Source organism: Mus caroli, unplaced genomic scaffold (genome assembly GCF_978045245.1).
Source record: "Mus caroli unplaced genomic scaffold, Mus_caroli_1 scaffold_10, whole genome shotgun sequence".
NCBI classification, from domain to species: Eukaryota; Metazoa; Chordata; class Mammalia; order Rodentia; family Muridae; genus Mus; species Mus caroli.
The window spans coordinates 125,305,700-125,329,744 of record NW_028227265.1 but is presented as its reverse complement, the minus strand read 5'-3'; the positions used below and the strand labels follow the sequence as shown (position 1 = coordinate 125,329,744).

General features: G+C 50.1%; 3 protein-coding genes across 4 annotated transcripts; 1 reads left to right on the top strand and 2 right to left on the bottom strand.

The window, feature by feature from the left end:
• Window positions 1-116: 116 nt before the first annotated feature.
• Window positions 117-3,278, top strand: Snapc2 (small nuclear RNA activating complex polypeptide 2). Of its 2 annotated transcripts, none has more exons than XM_021170348.3 (5): window positions 117-359; window positions 1,324-1,443; window positions 1,595-1,663; window positions 2,035-2,416; window positions 2,524-3,278. In XM_021170348.3, the coding sequence occupies exons 1-5, from the start codon at window positions 177-179 to the stop codon at window positions 2,847-2,849; spliced, it is 1,080 nt and encodes a 359-aa protein (XP_021026007.1). In that variant the 5' UTR covers window positions 117-176; the 3' UTR covers window positions 2,850-3,278. The 2 variants fall into 2 exon arrangements, with proteins under 2 accessions (XP_021026007.1, XP_029336159.1); XM_029480299.2 differs by lacking the exon at window positions 117-359 and adding an exon at window positions 1,053-1,076 and having other exon boundaries at window positions 2,524-3,276.
• A 1,436-nt stretch (window positions 3,279-4,714) lies between these two features.
• Window positions 4,715-5,699, bottom strand: Ctxn1 (cortexin 1). The gene has a single exon (XM_021170768.2). It carries the CDS (start codon window positions 5,679-5,681, stop codon window positions 5,433-5,435), a length of 249 nt encoding a protein of 82 aa, XP_021026427.1. The 5' UTR covers window positions 5,682-5,699; the 3' UTR covers window positions 4,715-5,432.
• A 1,087-nt stretch (window positions 5,700-6,786) lies between these two features.
• Window positions 6,787-23,548, bottom strand: Timm44 (translocase of inner mitochondrial membrane 44). The gene is made up of 13 exons (XM_021169721.3): window positions 23,463-23,548; window positions 21,777-21,872; window positions 17,217-17,387; window positions 15,636-15,716; window positions 15,197-15,346; window positions 14,968-15,107; window positions 14,585-14,670; window positions 13,743-13,835; window positions 13,529-13,653; window positions 12,189-12,239; window positions 8,974-9,063; window positions 7,579-7,689; window positions 6,787-7,306 (listed from the first exon to the last, which is right to left on the bottom strand). Exons 1-13 carry the CDS (start codon window positions 23,505-23,507, stop codon window positions 7,187-7,189), a joined length of 1,359 nt encoding a protein of 452 aa, XP_021025380.1. The 5' UTR covers window positions 23,508-23,548; the 3' UTR covers window positions 6,787-7,186.
• Between the last annotated feature and the right edge of the window lie 497 nt (window positions 23,549-24,045).

The window sequence follows — 24,045 nt, the reverse complement described above, 5'->3', positions numbered from 1 at the left end:
CTGCCTCAGTCTCTGTAGCAACACCCCGCAGCCGACAAACGCGAGCCACGCCCCCCGTCTGCTAACTCTTCCGCGAAGTGCTCTTGCAGACCGCCTCAGCCTCCGTAGCCCCGCCCACTAGGGAAAAGAGCTCATGAGCCCCGCCCAGTAGGGAAAGAGCTCCGCAGTGTCCCGCTATGAAGCCACCGCAGAGACGGCGGAGGGTCCCAGCACGCTACGTAGGTGAAGCTACCGGCCCCACCGCTTGGAGCCCCCGCGAGATGCGGCATCTACTGAGACTACTTCAGGCTCGGCGGGGCCAGCCGGAGCCAGACGCCGCGGAGCTGGCCCAGGAGCTGCGAGGCCGCAGTGAGGCCGAGGTGGAGTCCTGGTGCTGGGGCCGGGGCCGGGGCTGGGGAGCGCGACGGCCGTGATAAGGTGGAGCTGGCCGGGTGGGTGGGCCGTCGCGGATCTCAGTGGCGCGCGGGATTTGCGTGCAAGATGGAGCTCAGGGCCGGGATGTGGGTGGAATTTGAGGAGGGGTCATGGAGGTGACCAAGGAATACTGACTGATCAGGGGCGGGTGACAGTGGTGTTTAGAGTGAGGCTAAACTCTGGTAAAGCTGCGGCGCAGGGGGTGGGAGGAGTTCGGGGGGCGGGGCTGCGATGGCGTGCTGCCTGACCGCGGGGTCTGTGAGTGAATATGACAAGTGGAGCATGAAGAGGTGGTCTGGGAGTGGGGCGTGACGACTGGGTGGAGTGAGTCTGTGGGTAAGGCTGTGGAGAGTTGTGAGGCTGTAGAGTGTGGGCGGGAAACATCGGCGGGCTGAGCGTAGCTGAGTGGAGGTGAGTGGAAGAGGGTGGGGTGTGGATTAAGGCAGAGTTGGTAGCCCGGTGTGTGGCATACACCTCTAATCCCAGCACCTGGGATTCTTTCATTGGACCTCCTTGAGTTCAAGGCTAGCCCGACCTACATAGTTCCAGGACAGCAAATGCCGTCTTAAAAAAAAAAAAAATCAGCAATAACAACAAAAAAAGTGAATTTGAGTACAACCAAAGTGAGAATCTACAAAATGGAGTGGAGTGGAAGTGAACAGGTTAGTTCTCATTATAAGAGCAAACAATGGCCCCAGGAAGGAACAAGAATAGGCCTAGCTTTTACATCTTCATTAGGTAGCTTGGTCACACACTGGGGTCTTGGCTCAAGTCCCAGCAGTTCTGGGAATGCACAAGGCTGGGCTAGTCCAGGAGAGGGGGCAGTAGCAGTGCCCGAGAACAGCAAGGCGGTAGACTTTGGTCTTGCCTCTGTTGCTGAGCTCACAGAAAGCCTGTCTTCCTCCCCAGATCTGCCGCTTTATCCAGCAGCTCAAGGGCCGGGTGGTTCGAGAGGCCATTCAGAAGATGCAGCCAAATGGCAGAGAGGGGCCAAGGCATCAAGGAACACAGCTCCCAGCCCCGGTAGAGGTGAGGCAGGAGGGCAAGGTGGGGGGTGGCCAAGGCTGGCTTCTTAGGGAGGGAGGATAACCTGGTCAGAGGAATACAAGAAAGAGCAAAACTTGGGAGACCCCTGAGGCCTTGTCCTTAGACTGACCATGTACCAACTGGCTTCACCCAGGTATGGATGGATCTTGCTGAGAAACTAACAGGCCCACTGGAGGAAGCCCTGACTGCAGCTTTCTCCCAGGTAAGTCCATTCCCTTGGCAAGTCCAAGGGTGTTTATTAATAGGGCACCAGGATGCCCTATAAATCAATAACCCAGGGGTAGAGAGCTGCTGGGTTTAGTCAGGCAGTGGTATTGTATATAATCTCCTAATTTGAAGGAGTAGAGAATTGCCAGGCCCCTCTTAACACTACCCAAAAAGAAAAGAAAAAATGTAGATCTGGTGCAAAATCAGTAACTCCAGCCAGGCACTGACACTTGAGCCATAGTGTCTATGGCCATCTCTTGTGTGGGTCACCTTCAGAGTGTGCAGAGGCAGAGGGCCCATTCTAGGTCTAGCAATAGAAGAGGAAAGACTTCCTCCCGTCCTTCCCTGACGGCTCTTCCCCGTTAGGTGCTCACCATTGCTGCTGCAGAACCCCTCAGCCTCCTGCACTCCAGGCCGGGCAAGCCCACAAAGGCCCGTGGAAAGGCACTGGTGTTCTTGAGCAACCAAGATGGGCAGAAGGATCCTGCGTCTGAAGGTTCTGGGCCTGTCCCTATGACTGCTATTGACCCCACTCGTGAGGCTTCTGTCCCTGACCCTAAGGCCTCTGGAGCCAACCCTGAGACCTCTGGCCTTGCCTCAGAGGTCACTGTCCCTGACCCTGATGCCCCCACCAAGTCCCTGGCTGGATCCTCCACAGAGAGAGACCTTGCTGTGGACTTTGAGAAGATCTACAAATACCTCTCCTTCTCCTCCAGAGGTGGCCATGGCCCTGAGCTCTCAGCAGCTGGTAAGAGCTACTAAGGAGGAGAAGGCTATACTGTGTGTGTGTTGGGAGGGGGGTGTCTGGGGGATGTTAAAACCTGTCCTCTTAATCTTCTCCTTTCCTTCTACCAGAGTCAGCTGTGGTCCTTAACCTGCTCATGTCACTTCCAGAGGAACTGTCCCACCTGCCTTGCACAGCCCTGCTGGAACATATGACCAAAACATATGCTCAACTGATGGCTCCCCAGACCTCTCTCCCTGGAGAGAAGAGGCCCAGGCCTGGGACTGAAGATGGAGGGACTGGCTCCACGGGGCCAGAGGAGCCTGACCAAGCTGATCCTCAAGCTTCTGAGCCCATAGAGCCGAGGCTGGCCTGGAAAGCAGTTGGGATCTGCCCACTGAACCCGTTCCTGGTACCCCTGGGCCTCGTGAGCCAGGTCCCCAGCCCTTCGAGGTGAAGAGTACAGCAGATGAGATATGCTGATTTTTGCCCAGAACGTCAGTCCAGCACCACTGGTATTGGAACTTGATTGTGGACTTCCTGACACAGTGTTCAGCCATAGGCTAAGCCTTCAGATGCTGTGTACACCAGCAGCCTTAGAAAGTGAAGCACAATTGTAATGAATGAGGGCTGGAGAGATGGAAGACTCTACACAAAGCAGGATTCCTGGACTGGTAGATTGGGGCAAGTGTCCCTAGCCCACCGTGCCTGTTCTCTGCCACAATAGCAGCACATCATCATCCCTGTGTGTGTGGCACTCGCATCTGGATGCCCCAGCACACCCTCCCCACCTCAGCGGACCTCTACATGGTTCTCTTCACCTTTTCCTGGGGTGTCCTGTAACCCTCAATAAAGCTATCATCTAGCTAGCTGTGATTTCCCCTGTGACATAAAGATGAGAGTGGGGTCTCTGAAATGACAGTTTGGGAGCTGGAGTGAAATGCCAGGGGAGATGGTGTTGTCACTGGCAAAAGCTGGTACCTGGGCTGGTGAAATAGCTTTAGGGGTAAAGCAGTTGGTATGAAGCCTGGCATCTGAGATCAAACCCTTGCGGAAGAAAAAAGTCCCTGAAAGTTGTTTGGCCGAACACATGCTATATAAACATGCATGTACACCTATAACATGCACTCACAAACTTAACAGTAATTTAAAAAGCTCTTTTCTGGAGTGAGCTTAATCTGGCATAAGGAGCTCCTTGGTGACCATGTGGATGGCTCTTTGACAAATGTAGGTGGAAGAGAAAAGCAGGTTTTGTGGGGACAGGTGTTAGGGGCAAGTTTTCTATAGATGACTGAAGTTGGCCGTGTGGCCCACTTGATGGAGCAAAGCCCTGGTTCCGTGAGAGGACTGCCAGGGGACTAGCAGAGAGAGGTCTGGAGGAAGAAGGGAGTATCTCTGACCCCTAGAAATATAGGGGTGAGGGAGGCAGAACTGGAGCTGCTTTAGGATAGTGTGGATTGCAGAGCTGCAGGGAGTGGCTGCAGTTATAGTTGAACCCCAAGACCACTTACCCCTTTATGCTGTAGTTCTTTCCACCAGAAGCTCCACCTGCTCTGTGGGTATGGAGTACTGCACAGGCCCGGGGAGCTAGGTCTCTTTGGGGAAACAGATGCCCTCCCACCATAGCACCCTCCCCCAAGCCTAACAAGTGGAGAGTAAATTTTCTGTTCTCTGAGCTGTGCCTTCGCATGGCTTTCCTTTTATAGAAAAGCTCAATTCTCCCCACACACGTTGCACACGGCTCCCTGAGGATCTCAACACATCTCCCAGGCAGATTGTGGAGCCAAGCCAGCCCACTCCCTAGTCACAGCCTCACAAAGCCAAACCCACAGCTTCTGAGACACACTGGATGGGGACAAGAGGGATTAGGCTCAGGAGTTCGGGGGTTATAGGTATGGTTTTAGAAAATAACCTCTAGGCTAACTCCCCATAGTCTCCCGTGACTGGGTCAAGAGAAGAGTGCCGATGTGTGTGGTTGTCTCAATTATACCATGAGTGGGGGGGAGATGGAAGTTGGGCGGGAGGGGGGGTTGGAGGTGGCTACTAGCCCCCCCACCTCCAAAGCTACTGAAGGGTTGGGTATGAAATTGGGTGTTTGCAAGATTAGGCAGCAGTTAAAGACAAGAGCAGATGTGGGTTCTGATTCCAGATCAATGGCTTGGGGGCAAGTCATTTTAGTGGCTTGGACTTCCAGTCGTCCCCTGGCTTGTAGAATGGGGGATCCTAACAGGGGCTTGGCTTGTTGGCTGTTTGTCACAAACCCTCAGAAGCAAACAGGCTAAGAACAGGACTGGTTAACTCAGCAATCTGCTTCACATGCAGTAAAGCACTCAATAATAGCTTTTATTATAATTGCCATGGTTCAGAGGCGGGGAGGTGTGAAAGGCAAGGGAAGGGCATGGGGACAAGGGGGAGATGGGAGAGGTGGGACAAAGGAAAGGCACTCTAACCTGTGCTGGGGCCGAGTCTGGGAAGGGGATGAGCCTGCTTGTACTCCTGCACATAAAGTGCCAGATATTATCAACACAATTAGCAGCCATGGTCGGGTTTCTGGTCTGTCTCTGAGGCAAACTGTACCGTGCATTATAGGTAGGCAGCGTCCAATGTGAGTCGAAGAAAGCCTGCCTGCCAGGGCCAGGACTCAAGGAGTGCACTGAAATTGAGGATGACCATAACAAAGAAATAAGAGATAAGAGGTGTCCGCATTCCCAGGAAAGGATGTAGCATGCCTGGTAGCTGGGGAAGGCTGAGGTTGGTGCGGGGTGCTTCACTCACCAGGGACTCAGTGTTGAGGGATCAGCAGTGAGGATAAGTATGTAGAGAGAAGGGTACAGGGTAGATAAAGGCACCAGGTGGGGTTCTGGCCTGGCCAGGAAGGAAGATGGGTGGCTAAGGTGGGTAAGGACTGGACTTCTCCGAACGCCCTCAACTCCGAGCTAGGGCATCTAGGCATAACCCTGTGCGCAGTCCAGGATGGTGGCATCCCTCCACGGGGCTGACCCTTGAGGGATCTAAGGACCTGCCCCGGACTGGTTCCCCATCACACCAACGCATAGTCGAATTGTCCACGTTCGAGCGCCTCCTTGTGGTCGGTCCAGGACGAGGCGGGCATGCGGCTGTAGGGGTCTAGCAGTATGCGCACACAGCGCACCATCAACAGAACCAACACCACGAGCAGGCAGAGCACGAAGGCGAACACCGTGCGTTGCTCGATGTCCAGGCCCGCGCCCACCGGGGGCCCCGTCGACGGCGGCAGCGGCTCCGGTGATAGTGTCCACGCCGAACTCATAGCTCACATCGCCGCGCTCTGAGGAGAGAGGGGTACCCACCCCGGGGTCCGCGGGGATGAGGCTATGCCCTTCCTGCACCTCCATCCACCACCCCTTCTGGAGTAGCCCCTTTGCTGTATCCCACAGCATCATCTCTGTCCGTGTTGTCGTCTCCGGGCTACGCCCATGCTCCGCCTGTGCGCTCCGCCGCCACAGCCACGCGGGGACTCAACTCCAGCGGTGCGCGCAGGTGGGGTCGCTGAGAGCCGGGACAGGTCAGCTTAGATCTGCCCAGCCTGCGCACAACAGGTGCGATCGCGCTGGGACAGAGACCAGAGCTGCACTGTTTGAACTGCTCCCCGCCCCGCTCCCTTTGTTCTCCAAGGCCCAAGACCCCCCTCCCCCACCGTAGCCGACTCCCGGGCTACAACGCGCCCCCCTCACCCTTGGTCCTAGACGGGGACCGGCCGCCCTGCAGCCCCTCTCTCTCTCTCTTTCTCGGAACTCGTGCGCTGCTTTGCTCTGGTCTTCCTGGGTGGCAGCAGTAGCGGCGGAGGCTGTGGCAGCCCCGGCTCAGCCCACCCCACCCGCCCCTGGAGCGGTGGAGACCGAGGGAGGAAGGAGAGCCGCGCGCCAGCCCGGCCGCCGCGGCTGTTCCCATGGCGACGGGGGCGGGGCTGCGAGGGGGTGGTGGCTGTGTTAGGAGCGGTGCCTGGGCTTGTGACCCCGCCCCGGCCTGCCTATCGGAAGGCTGAACCTTCCCACCGCTGTGCCAGCCCAGACAGCCTCAGCTTCCAGCTCCTAGAGCACCCAGGACCTCGCCAGGACATGGGCATTTACGCCTCTCCCACGGAAGCCTCTCCCTATCCTCGGTGTCTGTATCCGTATTCTTCCCGGGCAACCCCTTACCTCAGTCTCTGTTAGTTAAGCCCCGCAGCCTTAGGGAACCCCTAATTCAACAGAGACCCCAGATGGCTGGGATGTTTACTTTTCCCACAAAAGGGCAGAGTGTTGGCCTGAGAAAGCAGCACGCTCTCTGGCCACAATCCTTCACTGACCTAGGTCTCTGACAGGCCCTCAATCCCAGCCTTCCCAGCAGAAATGTACACTTCAAACCGTTCAAACTGCTCTTCTGCGCTTTGGTGTTTTATTATGTCCAGATCTTAGGCTTATGTACAGGAAGTAAGAGCACTGATTTAAAAACAAAAACAAAACAAAACAAAAGGACATAAAGTGGCTTGGAAGGCAATGCCAGTGGACTACTTAGAACAGCAGGCCAGGCCTCACCCGACAGGAGTCCTGGGCTGGGGCCTTCTGACACTGCCAGCAACTCCTGTGACACACTGGGGGACATTCCCCATCCTGCTAGACACCCCAAGCTCTTTCCTTGTCCAGCTAGTTTCACAGCTGCCCTGAAGAACTTGGGCAGAAGCTAGTTCACAGCTGTATCAGATGTGCCAAAGTGTCTCTGTGTGTCTGTCCCATGATGGTCTAGCCTTGAGCTGCCCAGACTCCATTGCTGCCTTCAAAGGATCTGCTCTGTGCTGGAGGCTGAGATGTCCAGAAGGCGCCAGGCAGCGTAAGGGTTGAGCTCCTCCTGGTCTCTGCAGAGTGCCCACACGTACAGCATTCGCTGCACCTTGTCCTGTGAAGACCCAGCAGGGTGAGGGGTCAGGCTTGGTGGGTGTACAGAAAGAAGGGCTACTGAGGGGGACAGGGAAGGCTCTCAGGGGCCACAGGAAGGGGTTCCTGGGCTGCTGGCTCTGGTCACTGGTCAGATGAAACGGTCTCAACTCGTAGTTGTGGTGCTTCTCCCCAACTCCAGAACCTGCCTGGCTGTGCTGGGGAGGCATGCAATGTACAGGGCCCTGGATGTGAGAAGCGGTCCAAACCTCCATTCCCTTGATTACTACTCACCGGGTCACCATCATACACCTCGCCTTTGGAGTTCTTGATCACCATCACCACCTGGGCCTGAAAGGTAACGATCAGCACTGGGCCCTGCTCCATCATCTTGCCCATGGCCAGCTGCAGGAAACACACAAGTATGGGCCTCAGAACTGTACCCCTCCACCCAATGCTCACAACCCTGGAGATGAAAAGCCCCAAAGTTGCACTCTGTACTTGTCCTACAGTCTGACACTTTGCCGTGCTAAAGGTATGGCACTACTCTCCCCGACTTTAGAGGAGTTTTTCCAATGAGCTCCTTCTCATGGGCAACTCCAAGTCTTCAACTGTGGGACTTTTCTGTTCCCAGACTGGGTCCATGCAGGTTCATAAAACCAAGGGGTGAAGGAAGGCAGGAAGTTGGCTCCACTTTGCCTGCAGCTCCCACAAGGTAAGAAGTTCTGGTGACTGAAGCTGAACTGCCTGTTAGGGGCCCATGCTGCTGAGGCAGAAGCACCACTGCCAGTGGAGCTCAAGGGCTCACCACCTGCCCAATAACACAGGTGTTCCTGGATGCAGGATGAGATGCATCCTGCTAAACACACTTGAAAGTATCATCAAAAACTCACTAAAACACCAAATGAAATAAGCATCCTAGCAAAGTACAGGTAAGCAAAATTATCTTAATTTTATAATTAATAGGTAATGCAAAGCCTATTTTTATTTTGATACAGAGTCTCAGGTAACATAGGTGGCCTTACTCACAATATAGTTATGAATGGCCTGAATCCCATTGCCTCAGCCTTCAAATGCTGGGATTACAGGCATAAGCTACCATACCCACTAACAAAGAGTATTTTACAATAAAGTCATTTAGCTCAGATTACCCTTAAACTCATGGGATCTTCCTGCCTCAACTTCCAGAGTGCTTGAATTCTAGGTGTGCCTCTCCATGCCTGGCTCACTGCATAGAATTTTGTTCTTTTTATTTTTCATTTTTCATTTTTTGTATGAATAGCATGTGTCCTAATATGTGCACACAAACACAGACTAGCCTTCTCCTCAAAACCAACCAAACATCAACCAATCACTCAAGCCACATCGTTTGGCTGGAAATCACTTACACCTCAAACACAGAAAGCTTTGTGAGGCGGGTCAACAGTTTTGTTTGTTACCATACTAGGAATTCAACCGTGGTGCCTTACAAATGCTAAGCCAGGACTTTTAGCACTGACATATCCCCAGGCCTTGTCTTACTTTCTCTTTTGAAACTGTGTCACAAAGTTACCTAGATTAGTGTGGAACTCACTCTGTAGCCCAAGCAGACCTGCCTTGAGTATCGGGAATCGGCAGGTCTGGCTTCATTTATAGGCTATGTCAGCTGGTGCTTCACTCTGACTGTCTGCTTCCTTGGGGATGACTTACGTCCACATTGCTGATGTCCAGGATTCGGGAGTGGAACTGGAAGCCCAGAGCCTTGGCCTGCTGGATAGGGTGGGCCAGCTGGCTGTAGGTCTGCAATGAGAGGCAATATGCCCATGTAGTCAGCCACTGATAGGGGTTGGGTTACACCCAGAGGTATAGCCACCTTTATGTGCCCTAGCACCCAGACTGGCAGAAGCCAAGAGCACAAGTCCAAGCCCAGAAGGATGCCACTCTTGGCTGGCCAGACCTGCACACTTCTCATTATGGAAAGAGCCATACGTCCAAGTAGGATCAGTATTAATCAGTGTAGTGGGTAATTCACAGCATCACCCGAAGTACACTCCCAGGGTAAGCTGGGGGACTCTTGGCTGATCTCTACTGTTCCCAGATTCACCTCCCCTGGAATCTTGGCCTGGATTCAGATGCCGTTTCTAGGATTTGTCCCAACCCTGTGGGCTGCCCTAGAACTCACAGCTTGAGTAGCCTCTCTCACAGAACACCCGGACGTACCACCCTCCACTGCCCCAAGAGCCTGGGGGACATGTAGCCACAAGGAGAGCAGTTTGAGCTTGGAGTCAACTAAGACAGGAAATGGCCTGAAGGCATTTCTGGAGTTTACAGAAATAACAGATGCTGAAGAGAAGTGGGAGTAGCTCGAATAAGCAATAGTACTAGGTTGGGGAGATGGCTCAGTGATTAAGCACTTTCTGCAAAAATATGATGGCCTGAGTTCAAATCTCCATAACCCATGTAAAGTTGGGCGTATGTAATCTCAGCATTCCTGAAGTGAGATGGGAAGTGGGGACAGGAGCTCTGGAAACCCTTGGCCAGCCAGCCTGGTGCACACATAGTGGTGAACAAGATACCCTGTCCCCCACAAGATAAGGGATGAGGATCAGCACTGGAGATTGTCCTATGGCCTCCACACAGCATTGTGGCACAAACACATCATACACACACAAAGGAGGGCCAACCCTACCTGGTGGGTTTCTGCTGTTTATTGCTATAGAGATAAGGGTTTCATGTAGCTCAAGGTAGCCATGAACTCTATGTAGCAAAAAATGAGCCTGGGGCTGGAGATCCAGAGTTCCAATTCCCAGCAACCACATGGTGGCCCATAACCATCTATAATAAGATCTGGTGCCTTCTTCTGGCCTGCAGGCATACATGCAGGCATACATGGAGGCAGAACACTACATACTTAATAAATAAATCTTAAAAAAAAAAAAAACAAAAACATGAAAAAACGATGACTCTGCTGCTTCTACTTCCCCAGTGCCAGGATGGCAGACATGGTCTCCACACCTGCTATGTGCAGTACTAGTGATCAAACTCATGGCTTCTGGCACATGAGGTGTAAGTGCCATCCATGCCCCACACCCAGCGCTTCCTCAAGACAGCATTTTAAAAACACCTTACTGGAAGCCAACTACAATTTCAGCTGCGTTCTGGGGGTACCAGGCCATTCTTGGATAGAGAAGATCAGCCACGACTTCGTGGTTCCAAAGGAGGAGAGAGGGAGGAAGGGAGAAAGAGGAAGAGATCTCTCCTAATGCCCACTGGCTTAGTCACCAGTGCAGGGGAGTAGTTAAAAAGAGAACCTGACAGATCTTCTCCTCTGCTTTTCCCAAGTTGTTTGTGATCTCGGGACAGAATAGGATGAGCCAAAAAAAGGCTCCAGATTGCTTCACACAAAGAAGCTGGAAGAAAAACAAAACTAAACAAAAACCTCACAACCCTGCTTGGAGAGGCAGCCAGAAGCCGGTAGGGTGAGGTAAGGTGGCCTGAGCAGACCAGACGAGAGCAGGAGTTCCATGGAGACAGGGAGGTTGCCAGGAAAGAGCAGACAGCATGTGCTCCCAGTGAAGATACTGGCTTCCCCACAGCCTGCTCTGACCGTGACCCTGGGATCTTTGAGCCATGACTCTGGGAAGTAGCTAGGGCCTCCTTAGGACACAATGTCCTTCCTCAGCCGGGAAGTCTACCCACATTTCTGTTTTAATCTTTGTTACATTATCTTATTAGAGGGGGAATCTGCTGGGTCATTGTGAATACTTCAGTATTCACAGTTAACTCATAATCACCATGAGGCACCTGCCACCACCATGTATGGGGCTCAGCAGTGCCAGGGGAAACCTTATACATTCCAGTGAGCTCTTCCATCACCTTCCTGCATGTGAAGCCCCCAACCTGCACATCCCAGGCCATCTTTCATGGGGTCCTGATCATTGCCACTTAAACTGTGCAGAAAAAAAAGACAACCACCCTGTGTCAAGAATCATTTCTGCCAGGCAGTGGTGGCGCACGCCTTTAATCCCAGCACTCGGGAGGCAGAGGCAGGCGGATTTCTGAGTTCGAGGCCAGCCTGGTCTTCAGAGTGAGTTCCAGGACAGCCAGGGCTATACAGAGAAACCCTGTCTCAAACAACAACAACAACAACAACAACAACAAAACAAAAACAAACAAACAAAAAAACCCAAAAAAGAATCATTTCTGTGATTCTCTTTAACCAAAATTAGTTTCTAGGTGCTGGGAGGTGGTTCAGTGGGCAAAGCACTTTCTGTGCAAGCACGTGCAGTCTGGATCTCCAGAACTCACAACAAAAGTCCAGAGCTGTGGAAGCGTTGTTTGTAAATCCAGTGCCCAGGAGGTAGAAACAGGGAGCTCACAGGCAAGCATTTCAGGTGGGAGTAACTGTCATGCACCTTTCTTCAAGCCTCCAGATTTATACACGTGTAAACATGCATGTACTCATATACCATACAAAGATACACATGCCACGCGCCACCCCCCCACCCCACCCCCCCATTATTTTACAGGGCTCAACATATAGTTCAACAGTAGAACCTAGCCTTCATGCATGTATTAAGCCTGATCTGTGGGCACCTGTGCATCATATGCAGAGGAAAGGACAGATGGGCAGGCTGCCGGGCTCTGTGGGAACCAACTATATCAGATATGAAGCCCCTCTCCCACCGGACATGGGGAGCCAGAGCCACCTAATCAATCAATCTATGTATCTATCTATCTATCTACCTTCCTTCCTTCCTTCCTATCAATCATCTACTTATTTCTCTTTGCATTGCTGGGGATGGAACCCAAGACATCATACATGCTAGAAAATGCCTGGCCCTGAGACACACCTTAGCCCTTCTGACAGATGTTTGGTTTTGCTTTGCTTTGCTCTTTGGCTGAAGAGAAAAAATGGTACTCACAGCTTCATAGCACCAGTCTTTGAGAATGTCAAGCTCCCCGGAAATCATGGCCTAAATAGGAGAAGGAAGAAATAAGCACGAGAAGCTGAGTGAGCTTTTGCAGCAGAATGCAAGAGCCTTCCCTGGAGACCCTGGAGTCCTGCCCACCAGCCTGGGTCTGGGGAAGAGACGGAGGCTAGGTTAGGTGACAGGCAGCTGTGGGTGTCCTGAGTGGGAGTGGACCAGTCCCTTCACTTTGTTCACATAGCTCTGGTCTTCTGAGTACAAGACAATGGATGGCAAGGGGGGTGGGGGAGTCCTCACAGTGGAGGAGTTAGTTGCCTTCCAGGTATACCTCTCTGAGGACCAGGCTTTGCAGTTAGGAATCAGGCTGGCTATGGAGTGAGGTAGAAGACACAGCCACACAAACCTAGGGAGTTGTTCTGAGGGTGAGGGAGGTGCTCAGAGAGAAGCAGTTGTGGTGCTGCCCTAAAGAGGCTGCTTGGGTGACACCTGCTGTTCTAGGTGATAGCTCCCTTCCCACCTCCTCTCAGTCCCACCCAAAGAGTGAGAAGGAGCTGGGGAATTGGAAAGAGAGGAGAGGATAAACCACATGGAGGTAAGTAGAAGGACGGCCTGGGGGCCGGTGGGCTTTCTCCTGGTAGTGTAATGGAGGCCTGGCTGAGCTGAGTAGGATTACCCCAGATTCTGCCATTTCTGAGTGCTTCAGAGAGGCAGAGATGGAGAAGCAGTGATACAGGTGTGTTGCTCTGTGGCTTGGACAAGATGCCTTCTCTTGCCTTACAAGCCAAAGAGGCAAGAACAATTGGGTACAAATGTGAGGACTGCCAGAGACCCTGGCTCCAGGCCTTCTTGGTTCATATATGGTCAGGGTGCCTTAGGTCTGAATGAGAGTGTACTAGCTGTCTGCTCCTCCCCAATGCCTAAAAAGCTGGGGCTCCTTGACTGTTCCCAGCAATCTCTGGAAATGGCTTCAAGAACATCTTACCAGGAGGCACAATACAGAGCTTCAGGGACAAGAGCCATGACTCTCTGACCATAATAACAGAGAAACCCAACCTGGAGAAGGCAAGAAACCTCCACAGCTCTCACTGGAGCCAGCACTGAGCATAGGAGAGGGCTGGTGTTCCCTTCTGAGAACCCTAACTGTCATGGCAGGATGGACGCAGGCCTCTATAGCTGGAGAAGATTAAGAGACAGACTGCACTGCGACCTGACTGGAGCTGTACCGGAGGTAATTATCTTCTAGCCTCAGTAACTTGGCTCTGAGGTACTCGCAAGCGATGGGGAGGAGGTGCAGCAGGCCAGGGCCCCACCACGGCTTATGGCCCGTCCCGCACCTCGAGGATGTTGGGGATGATGTCAGTCTCACACTGATGAAGAAAGTGGTCCTTGTCAAAGGTTGGGTCCACTCTCAGGATCTCCGTTAGCACCTCTGACATTTCTGTCTTTGAGAAAAGACCTCCTGCAAGGAGAGGAGCCCTCAGGTTAGGGCTTAGCTTCCAGACCTGGCTGCAGCCAGGGAAGAAAGAACAGCCCTGAAGCCACACTCACCCAGCAAGTCAGTGACCTTGTCGGTTAAGGCCCGGGATGCCCGGATGAGGACATTGTCACTCTCATCATACTTCATCTTCATCTCAAAGAAGCCTATGGATACACACAGGAAGGAGCTAGAGGAGGGACCTTCTGCTGAGATGGCCTGACTCCAGTCTGAGAACTCCCTGCAAGACTCCTCTTCTTGACATGGGTCAGGTCTGGGCCTGAGCCTGCCTCCTCATCTCAGAATGGGGATTACCTATCCACCTACCTGTCCAAATGCAGAGCTCAGCTACAGCCTCTCAGAGGCTGTACAAAATTTGGGATGCCACCCCTGGTAGTTGCTGCCTCCACTTCAAAGGAAACACAGGCCTCTAGCAGTCTTTGCAGGAGAAGGGATAAGGGTATACAGCCAGTGGCTCTCCTGCTTAGCCCCTGGAGAAGCCCTGTGGCTGGCTGAAAGTAAAGAACAGGCCCAGAGTCTGCCCCATGGCCTTGACACCACCGCTGCTAATCCCAGGGCTCCTGACATCTTGTCTTTCTTTCTTTTTTTTTTTTTTTTTTGGTTTTTCGAGACAGGGTTTCTCTGTGTAGCCCTGGCTGTCCTGGAACTCACTTTGTAGACCAGGCTGGCCTCGAACTCAGAAATCCGCCTGCCTCTGCCTCCCGAGTGCTGGGATTAAAGGCGTGCGCCCCCACGCCCGGCTTCCTGACATCTTAACTGTTCTCTCATCGAGTATCTTAGTGACAAGATCTACAGGTAGCTTAGTGGGTAGATTTAAGGAGATTTAACCCTGTCTGATCCCATCTTTCCTTCTATAAAGTGGGGTTCTGTCTAGTGTATGGCTGGCCACACTCACGGTTGAATACAACGTTGTTATCTTTGAAGTCCTTCCACTGCTGGTACCACTTGGAGTCCTTGTGTAGCACAACCCCTAATGCATCCCTGTGGGAAAAGGCAGGCAGCTGGAGTGACCTTCAGCCCCGCAGAGGTCAGCCCAGGACGCTACACCCTCCTCTGACCACTGGGAGGATGCAGATGATGGCTCCGCTCTGTATCCAGGAGCTTCAACTGCAGCTTTCTCTCTTCTCTTTTCCCCTCATCCATCTCTCAACCCCCCAGCTTCTCTGGAGGGAGCCAGAAACCCTGAGAGAGAAACAGACTTGCACTGGCACCTCCCAGCGGACCTTGAGAACAGACACCAGTTGGCCAGAACCACTCAGGAGCCTGTCTGGGACCTACTCATTAGCCTCGAACACTTTGCTTTCTTTGAATTTTGCTCCAGCAAACTCTGTCCTTTTCCGGAGCCGCTCAGGCCGGCGGTAGGGCCCCGTCTGTCCAAGCACGCTCTCATCAATCTCCTTCTTCACTGACTCTACACCCTGCAGGGGGAACAGGGCTGTGGTTGCTGAGAGCCACCACTGGGGGTGGGGGTCCCTGCTCCTGCCTGGCCTGAGCCAGGCTCACTCACCTGGGAGATGGCTTTGAAGGCTGCCGTCTTGCCCAGCTTCTCCCCGCTCTTGGACACTGACTCTGCTGACTGCTTGGCTGTCCTGGCAGCCTCTTCTACTCCCTCCTTGATCTTCCGGCCAAGGTCACTCTTACTGACTTCATCAAGACTCTACTGAGACAGAGACAGAGGGGAAGATGTCGCACAGGCCTATAGCACAGCCTTGAGAATAAGAATACTGCATTCAACCCTTTAAGTTCAGGATTCTCCCTGGAATGGACATGAGTGGAATGGGAATTCCCAGCCACGTGAAACATTTAGCAAAAGTGAGAGGATGTTTAACCCAGCACTGAGTGTTATCCCTCTAGGAGGAGCCTACACCTACCTGTACCCTGAATTGGGTTTGGAGAGCCCCTCCCATTCTATTTTCAGCCCTTGTCAGGTTGGCCTCGGGCCTTACCTCCTTCACTGTCCCTGTTAATTCTTCAAGCTTCTTTTTTATTGCTTCACTGGTACGCACAGTTTCTGATTCGATGGTTTTCTAGGATCAAAGAGTTTCCTCTGTTTATCTGGATCTAACAGTGAACTTGAGCATCTAATCAAAGGTTCCCAGGAGCACTGGCTGCTTAAAACTCTGTGAAGAGCTTCAATTCTATTGTCTTAGGGTTTTATGCTATGAAGATACACCATGACAATGACAACTTTTATAAAGGAACACATTTAACTAGGCTGGCTTACACTACAGAGGCTTAGCCCATTATTGTCACGGTAGGAAGCATGGTAGCATACAGGCAGAGTTCTACAACTACATTCGCAGGTAGCAGGAAAATAACTGCCACAATGGGCCTAGCTTGAGCATCTGAGACCTCAAAGCCCACCCACCATAGTGACATACTTCCTCCAACAACACCTCCTAATATTGTCACTCCCCATGGGCTAAACATTGAAACATGTGAGTCTATGGGGGCAGTGCCTATTCAAACCACCATATCCATGCATGTCCACTTGGTAGCTACCTCCAAAATATGGAATCCCCAAGCCCTGAGTCTTTCTCTGAGTGGGAAGAGATGGTTCTGCCAACCACTACACACCAATACCATTTTATTTCTATAGTTCAATCTTGGGTCCCTGGCTTGCTCTGTTCCCAGATAACTCACTCTTTACTGATGGGACAAGGCCATCTTTCATCAGGCTAAAGCCACATAAGTTGTGTCCTCCAAATAAATAGCTTGGAAATGCATAGAAGGAAAGGCCTTCCTGGGGGAACTGGTGGGATCAACAGATCCCCCATGCAGAGGACCGGGCTAAGAGCATTGCACTCTGAGGCTCCGCAGCTCACTGGTAGACATCCCAGTGGCCAGAACTAGATGGCTGTTCAAGAGACACCAGGGAGTAATCAGGCAGAGAGGTGGCGCAGTGCATGGAGTGCCTGCTATGCAAGCATGAGAGCCTTCCATCTCCAGAAAGCATGTGAAATAAAGAAGGAGAGGCAAGCATGTGCTTGTCAGTCTGGTGTTGGAGGAGGGTGAGGTGATGCCAGGCAGCAGGACAGGTGGATCCTTAACGCTCACTAGTTCAACAGAGTTCCCTGAACTTCAGGTTCAGGGAAAGACCCTACCTCAAAAAAAAATAAGGTAGCAACCAATCAAGAAAGACAAGATACCTGACACTGTCCACTGCCTTCACATATATAAATGTGCACATGTGCACACAAAACACACACATAAGAGACAGTAGCGAGCACTAAAGGACACCAGCAATATGGCCCATTTCTTATCAGCATTATGGCTCTAAGCTGTCATGGGTCCCACAATGCACATGTCTCCCAAAAGTAATTACTTTGGTGGCTATGCTGTGCTATCTACAATGCTGGAGGTAGAGCCAGCCGCACAGTTAACTACAGTGCCACAGAGAATCCTGCATGGCCGGGAGGCCGAAGCAACCTGCTCCTGTTCTGACACCTTTGAATCAGCACTGTGACCTGGCTGCCTTCCCCCAGTGGCTCTGGTCCAGGGAATAGAGATGGGACTGAGATACTCACATATTTCCTTCTGGCTTCCTGGAGAGCATCCGACTCTTCTAGCTTCTTGGCCTCATCTCGGAACTTTTTTATACTTTCTTTCATCTCTTTGTTTTTGGCTAATTCTTGTTTGATGTTATCTAGCAAGCCTGACAAAAACCCTTTTCTGCTCCCAGAAGAATAAGATTTGGTCTAGAAAGAATGTAAAATTGAAAAACAAGAATGAACATTTAGAGGCTCGAAAGAAAGGCACACACAGTAACATCTGGTTACCACTGAGTGTCCGATTTCCTCCCCTCTCTTGACAGCGGAGTTTAACAGTGAACAGATGTCTCTTTTATTATAACAGAATTTGAATTACAGGAACACCCACGATAAATGACATTATAGGCCCTATATGTTCACAGGTTCATATCTACTGATGTTATCAACCACAAGCCCAAAATAAAAACTTGCATGCATTGGCATTCATTGGCACACTAGTTACAATATGTAAGAAATGGAACCAAATTAGGTGTCTAACAACAGAGAAATGGACAGAGAGCATGGAGTTTTTTTCAGCCATAAAGAATGAAGTTATGGCTGGATATGGTGGCACACACTTTTAATTACAGCACTTGGGAGGTAGAGCTAGGTGGATCTGAGTTCAAGGCTAGCCTGGTTTACAAAGTGAGTTCCAGGACAGCCAGAGTTATGTAAAGGAAAAAAAAAATGTCCAGGAGGTGGGGGAAATTACATTATGTGCTGTTCTGGAAAATAGATACAATTGGAAATAACCATATTGTCATATTAAGTAACTTTAAGTTAGACTCAGACAAACCCTTTGTGCATTTGCTCAGTTGTGGGTATGAGATTTTATAGCACATCAAGCAATATGTGTGTATGTGTGTGTGTGTGTGAGAGAGAGAGAGAGAGAGAGAGAGAGAGAGAGAGAGAGAGGTACAGTCAAAGCTGGGGAAAAAAAAGGGACTAATGGAGGGTCAAGAAAAGGAAGAGTATTAGGGAGAGGAATATGCTAGAAGTTAATCATATACTTGCATGAAAATGTCCTTATATAACTGTATAGTAAAAACTGAGCCAGGTGTAGTGGTACATAATGTAATCCCAGCACTTAAAAGACTGAGTTCCATCCCTGGGACCTACGTGGTAGAAGGAGCAAACAGATTCTTGCAAGTTGTCCTCTGACCTCCACACATGTACTGTGGCACAAACATGCTCCTCTCTAAATAATAATGTTTCAAAAATAAGAGCCAGGCAATAGCCGGGCGTGGTGGCGCACGCCTTTAATCCCAGCACTTGTGAGGCAGAGGCAGGTGGATTTCTGAGTTCAAGGCCAGCCTGGTCTACAGAGTGAGTTCCAGGACAGCCAGGGCTACACAGAGAAACCCTGTCTTGGAAAAAAAAAAAAAAAAAAGCTGGGCAGTGGTGGCACATGCCTTTAATTCCAGGACTTGGGAGGCAGAGGCAGGTGGATTTCTGAGTTCGAGCCTAGCCTAGTCTACAGAGTGAGTTCCAGGACAGCCAGGGCTACACAGAGAAACCCTGTCTCAAAAAAACCTAAATTAATTAATTAAATAGATAGGTAAAAAATAAGCTTAAGCAATAACAATGACAAAAAAATGAGGCCGAAACACAGCGATTTTGAGATTAAACCTGGTTCGGATCTCAGTGAGTTTGAGGCCAGCTTGGTCTACATCACAGGTTTCAGGCTACATAGCAAGACATTGTCTCAAAATCAAAAAACCCAAAACTGAACACATGGAAGATTGTCTGTCTGTCTTTCTTTCTTTCTTTCTTTCTTTCTTTCTTTCTTTCTTTCTTTCTTTCTTTCCTTTCTTTCCTTTCTTTCCTTTCTTTCTTTTTTGGTTTTTCGAGACAGGGTTTCTCTGTATAGCCCTGGCTGTCCTGGAACTAACTCACTCTGTAGACCAGGCTGGCCTCGAACTCAGAAACTCGCCTGCCTCTGCCTCGAGAGTGCTGGGATTGCCACCACGGACCTCCTTTCTTTCTTTTCTTTTCTTTTCTTTTCTTTTCTTTTCTTTTCTTTTCTTTTCTTTTCTTTCTTTCTTTCTTTCTTTCTTTCTTTCTTTCTTTCTTTCTTTCTTTCATTCTTTCCAAGATTTATTTTTACTATTTTAATCATGTGTTCAGAGGGGTGGGTACACACACACACACACACATACACACACACACACAAATGCATGAGGTTACTGAGCTCAAAGGTGTTAAGACTACCCTGGAACTGGGGTTACAGGCAATTGTAAAGCTACCTGATGTGGGTGCAGGAACTGAACTCAGGTCCTCAAAAGAGCAATATGCGTCCTTAACCACTGAGCCATCTCTCCAGCCCTGTTTTATTTGTTATGCCCTAAAATTACAGTGTAGCAACTACTAATATTTATACTGCCTCAGAGGTGCTTCTAGAGCGGTTGCTTATAACTGTTAACCTGAATCACTAGGAAAAAGGAGTCTCAGACTGTCCAGATCAGACTGGCCTGTTGAGAGGGTCCCCAGCTCACAGTGGATAGAGCCATTGCCTGGGCAAGGAGGGGAGTACTGGGTGCATAGTAAGACTGGCTAAGCATTAGCTTAGGGGAAGCTAGTGAGCACTGTCCCTCTGGTTTCCTCTGTATTTCCTTGGCTATGCGTGTATTCCCTGGTTGAGGGTAGTATTGTGCACATACAACTAACCAACTGATATATGAAAAGGCCAAAATGTGTGTGAGATTCTGAAAACGGCAAAACTCAAAGACAGTAAAAATACCGATGGTTGTCAAGGGTCTAAAAGAAGGACGGATGAACAGGCAGAGCCCAGAGGATCACTGAAGACAGTGACTGTTTGATAATGATGATTATGTAAGTGCCATGGCTTGTATGTAAAGATTAGATGAAAACTTGAGAAGCGGGCTACAGGGATTGAAGTCCTGAGGCTTATATAGCAAGCACTTTGACCCACACATTCATCTCACCAGCTCTGTTCTTACTATTGATGTGGAGGACTTTGTTTTGAGATAGGGTCTGGGATCTGGTCTTGAACTTGCTGTGTAGCTGAACTTCTGATGTTCTTGCTCTACTTTCCAAGTGCTAGAGATCACAGATGTCCGCCATCATGCTTAGTCAGGGAACTGTTCTGTATTCTCTACAATCACAGGGACAGATCCTTATCTACATGGGAGACTCTCACAGAATGGTTAACGCAGAAATGAACCTGAATGTAGCCAGATTTCAGACCTTAACAGTGTATCCACTCTGGTTCAATTGTAACAATGTCATCCACAATGACTAAAGGGAACCTATGAGCAGGAAAGGGGAGAAGGTGGCCAGGGAGACTCTGTACTTTTTGTGAAATTTTTATTAATTTTGTTTGTTCTTTAGGGGAATGTTGAGATAGGCTCTCATTATGAAGCATTGGCTACGCTGGAACTCTCTATGTAGAGTAGACCAGGGTAGCTTAGAACTTAGAACTCCACCTCCCTCTACCTCCTGAGTGCTAGGATTAAAAACATGCACCATGGTGCCTAGTCTAATATATTTATTATTTACAGGATCGTATGTAGCCTAACTTAGCCTCTAACTCGCTAAGTAGCTAAAGATGACCATGAATTCCTGATCCTCTTGCCTTTACTTTCAGAGTGCTGGGATGGAAACTGTGCACACTATGTCTAGTATATGTTGTGTTGGTTATGGAACCTAAGGCTATAATTATGTACGCTAGGAAAGCACTCTAGCTACTGAACCACATCTCCACCCCTTTTAATTTCCCTGTGAACTGCTCTAAAAGATAGTCTGTCAAAAGTAAGATACCAAAGCAAGGCCACAAACATTCACACACTCACGAAACTGTAGGTGATGCACACCTGAGACTGCAGCACTTAGGAAATGGAAGCAAGAGGACCAGGGCATCCTCAGCTACACAGCTACACAGGTGCTGGCTTGAGCTATACCAACCCTTATCTTTACAATGAAGAAAAGGGTCAGTGGGAGTGGCCATGTGTGGCTGATGAATGGAAGGCTGGTTACAGTGGCTGAAGGGCAACTGCCTCCCTATGTTTTATCAATCTACAAGGAAAAGTAGCAGAGGGGAAGGAACCACGGGGAACTACTCCACTCCTAGAATGGCTGCTTGCAGAACAGGATCAGGAAGAAGCTGAGGAGAGGCTCTGGTCAGCATGCAGACTTGAGGACTCAGTCACTGACACACTTACGGAAGTGTGGTCGAAGAATAGTGACCAAAACACAATGAGACCCAAGGTATGATGAAGTGATTCTATACCCATATTTAAATACCCATGCTTAGTGAGAAACTCACAGACAGAAGCCAGAGAGGGAGAATGTAATCTGATGCAGGATACAGAATGCCTTTTCTAGCCATCACAGCAAACTGTATAAGTAAAAGTGCCTTGTTGCTGACAAAACAGGAGGCAGACCAAGCATATCCCAGGAAATCCAGAAATAAGGTCTGCTGCTCTCTGTAATTCTGAAGACCCGCAACACATAACATTCCCTAAAGTGACTGTGCTGGCATGCCTTTTTTTTTCAGACCTCTGTTGGGTCTGCTTATTGGTATCCTGGGTCACTCACCAGTGTCAGCTCTCTTCCTGGTCGGCTTATCTGGTAGCTTGAACCATGGGGTAGGTTGTGGCTGGAGAGAAATTGGATTCCGCTGCCTAGGCACCTCTAATTGGTTAAGAAAAAGAGAAAGAGCCATTCAGAAGAGAGGGTCACCATGAGTCATTTGCTGACCCTAACTTCATGCCTGTTGTAAGCTAATATGCAATCTTTGTAAAAATCCAAGAAGCTACTGTAATTAGGTAGAAAGAGAATATGTTGCCTCCAGGACCTAGTCCCACACCTCAAACTGGGGAGAACGTGGATAGGTACCAGGAAACCACGAGAGCAGTATATTTGTGACAGTGTAACGCAATCTTTACTGAGGCCCACTCCACTTTTGCCTATCTCCAACAACTACAGACGAGAACTTTCAAAGACAAACCAACAACTTCTTGGTGCAGGGAAAACTATGGAATAGACCTGTCATGCCCTGGTCAAAGGTTCTAAATACAGAGCCCCTCTGGGCAAAGAACCCGGTAACCTCATGAGAAAGACCCTTTTTGATCCTACCAAATGATGAACTTGTAGTTGTGTGTAGTTGAGTCCAGCACAGGTACACTGAAATGGAATGACCTAACAGAAGCACTTTTCATTTTACAAACTTTTCTTCTCCATTTTTTCCTAGCTATGTAATCACTGGTAACATCCCAAACTCACATAGGTTGAGAAGTGAAGAGGATCAGGCTGTATCATTTGTCACTGCACTGACTGTCAGGGTTGATTTGGATGATCTAGCTGGTTAGTGTCATTTTCCCCCTTCCTTCCTTACAGCTCCACGTGTGTTCTTCTCAAAGTTGCACATTTAATCAAAGAGGATGATCTTTCTTTGGTTAAGCATATACCTGCTCTTCCCAGGTAGATCCTCCAAACAAGCTCTCAAGGTCCAAATGCATACCAGTATGGCTATAGTTACTGAAGTTTGCTCTTGGGATAACTTGTTTTACATTTCCCTTCCTCCTAATAGTCGGCGACAGAATCATACTGAGCTGGGTTTTGGACCAGATCAGCAACCTACTAGCTCCGGGTCTATGAGCAGATTGCTTAATCTTTCTAAGTTTCTCGTTCCTTAACCTAATGAGACTGGGTTAAACAATAGCAATACAAAGAACTATATTTATATTCTGAGTGTGTATTAACAGGCCATTGACCTAAGTCAAGAGTTCTAGTTCTTATCCAGAGCAAGAATTATTTCCTGCACTTTCACGCTGATCATTAGAAGTGGAATTTAGGAAACACTCTACGCTTGAGGACTTGACATTCAAACGAGAACAGTGAATGTCACTTTAAAGAGAGAGAGAGAAAAAAAAAAAACAAACTTTCATCAAGCTGTTTTCTCAATGGGGCATCGTCTCCCCAGACACCAGGGACTCCCTCGTGCACGTGGGAACAGACCGACAGGTGAGAGGTGACCAGTTCCAGGGTAGCTTCGAGCATTGCCGCTGGATTCGGGGAAGAGGGGGTGGGGGGATCAGTTCCCGCCCCAGGGCCTTCCTGCTACTTTCCCAAGCCTCGGCTGACCCAATGACCGAACCCTAACCCAACCGTGGAACCCATAGGAAAAACCGAGAGCGATCCGGGACTGAAGAGAAGGAGATCTTAAAAGCCGAGCGTCCAGACCCCTTATTTCTGCCCTACCAGCCCCGCACGTCTGCTCACCCGCGGACAGCGGCACCAGCCGCCCCGCAGAGCTGCCGCCGCCATGTTGGAAGAGCCCGTGTGACCTTCCTGCGTCGCTCATCGATCGCGTCATAGGCTGCGCCGGCCTAGAGCAGCACCAGCCTGGGAAAACCCGGGGGGAAGGGGAGGAGGTAGAGGAGAAAGAAACCCGATTGGTCTTCTAGGATCCAAGTCTCTTCTGCTTCAAGACACCAAGGATTCTGCGATCCAGCCTGGGAGGGGGCAGAGTTTAGGATAGGTAAGTCTCTAGTTGAGGCTCAGGGAGGAAAGCATTTTTGTGAGACCAACCGTGGTAGGGTGGGAAATACGAAAGGACAGAAGACTGGAGAGATGGCTCCGCAGTTAAGTCCACTGGCTGCTATGGCAGAGAATTCGGATTCCGTTCTCGATACGCACATGGTAGCTCACAACTGCCTATAAGGTAGCTCACAACTGCCTATAACTCCAGATTCAGGGGATCCGAAACCCTCTTTTGACTTCCAAGGGCACCAGTCATGCACGTGGAGGATAGACATACATGCTGCAAAACTCCTACCTATACACATAAAATTAAGATGACGCT

What these genes read in the sequence shown, in the direction of transcription:
- Snapc2 (XM_021170348.3), top strand. Translation starts at nt 177, where the DNA reads ATGAAGCCACCGCAGAGACGGCGGAGGGTCCCAGCACGCTACGTAGGT. An exon ending in GAGGCCGCAGTGAGGCCGAG is followed by an intron (nt 360 to 1,323) that starts GTGGAGTCCTGG and finishes CTTCCTCCCCAG; the next exon opens with ATCTGCCGCTTTATCCAGCA. An exon ending in TGACTGCAGCTTTCTCCCAG is followed by an intron (nt 1,664 to 2,034) that starts GTAAGTCCATTC and finishes CTTCCCCGTTAG; the next exon opens with GTGCTCACCATTGCTGCTGC.
- Ctxn1 (XM_021170768.2), bottom strand. Translation starts at nt 5,681, where the DNA reads ATGAGTTCGGCGTGGACACTATCACCGGAGCCGCTGCCGCCGTCGACG.
- Timm44 (XM_021169721.3), bottom strand. Translation starts at nt 23,507, where the DNA reads ATGGCGGCGGCAGCTCTGCGGGGCGGCTGGTGCCGCTGTCCGCGG. An exon ending in TCATCCCCAACATCCTCGAG is followed by an intron (nt 12,240 to 13,528) that starts GTGCGGGACGGG and finishes TCTCCTATTTAG; the next exon opens with GCCATGATTTCCGGGGAGCT. An exon ending in AAGACTGGTGCTATGAAGCT is followed by an intron (nt 9,064 to 12,188) that starts GTGAGTACCATT and finishes CTCTCATTGCAG; the next exon opens with ACCTACAGCCAGCTGGCCCA.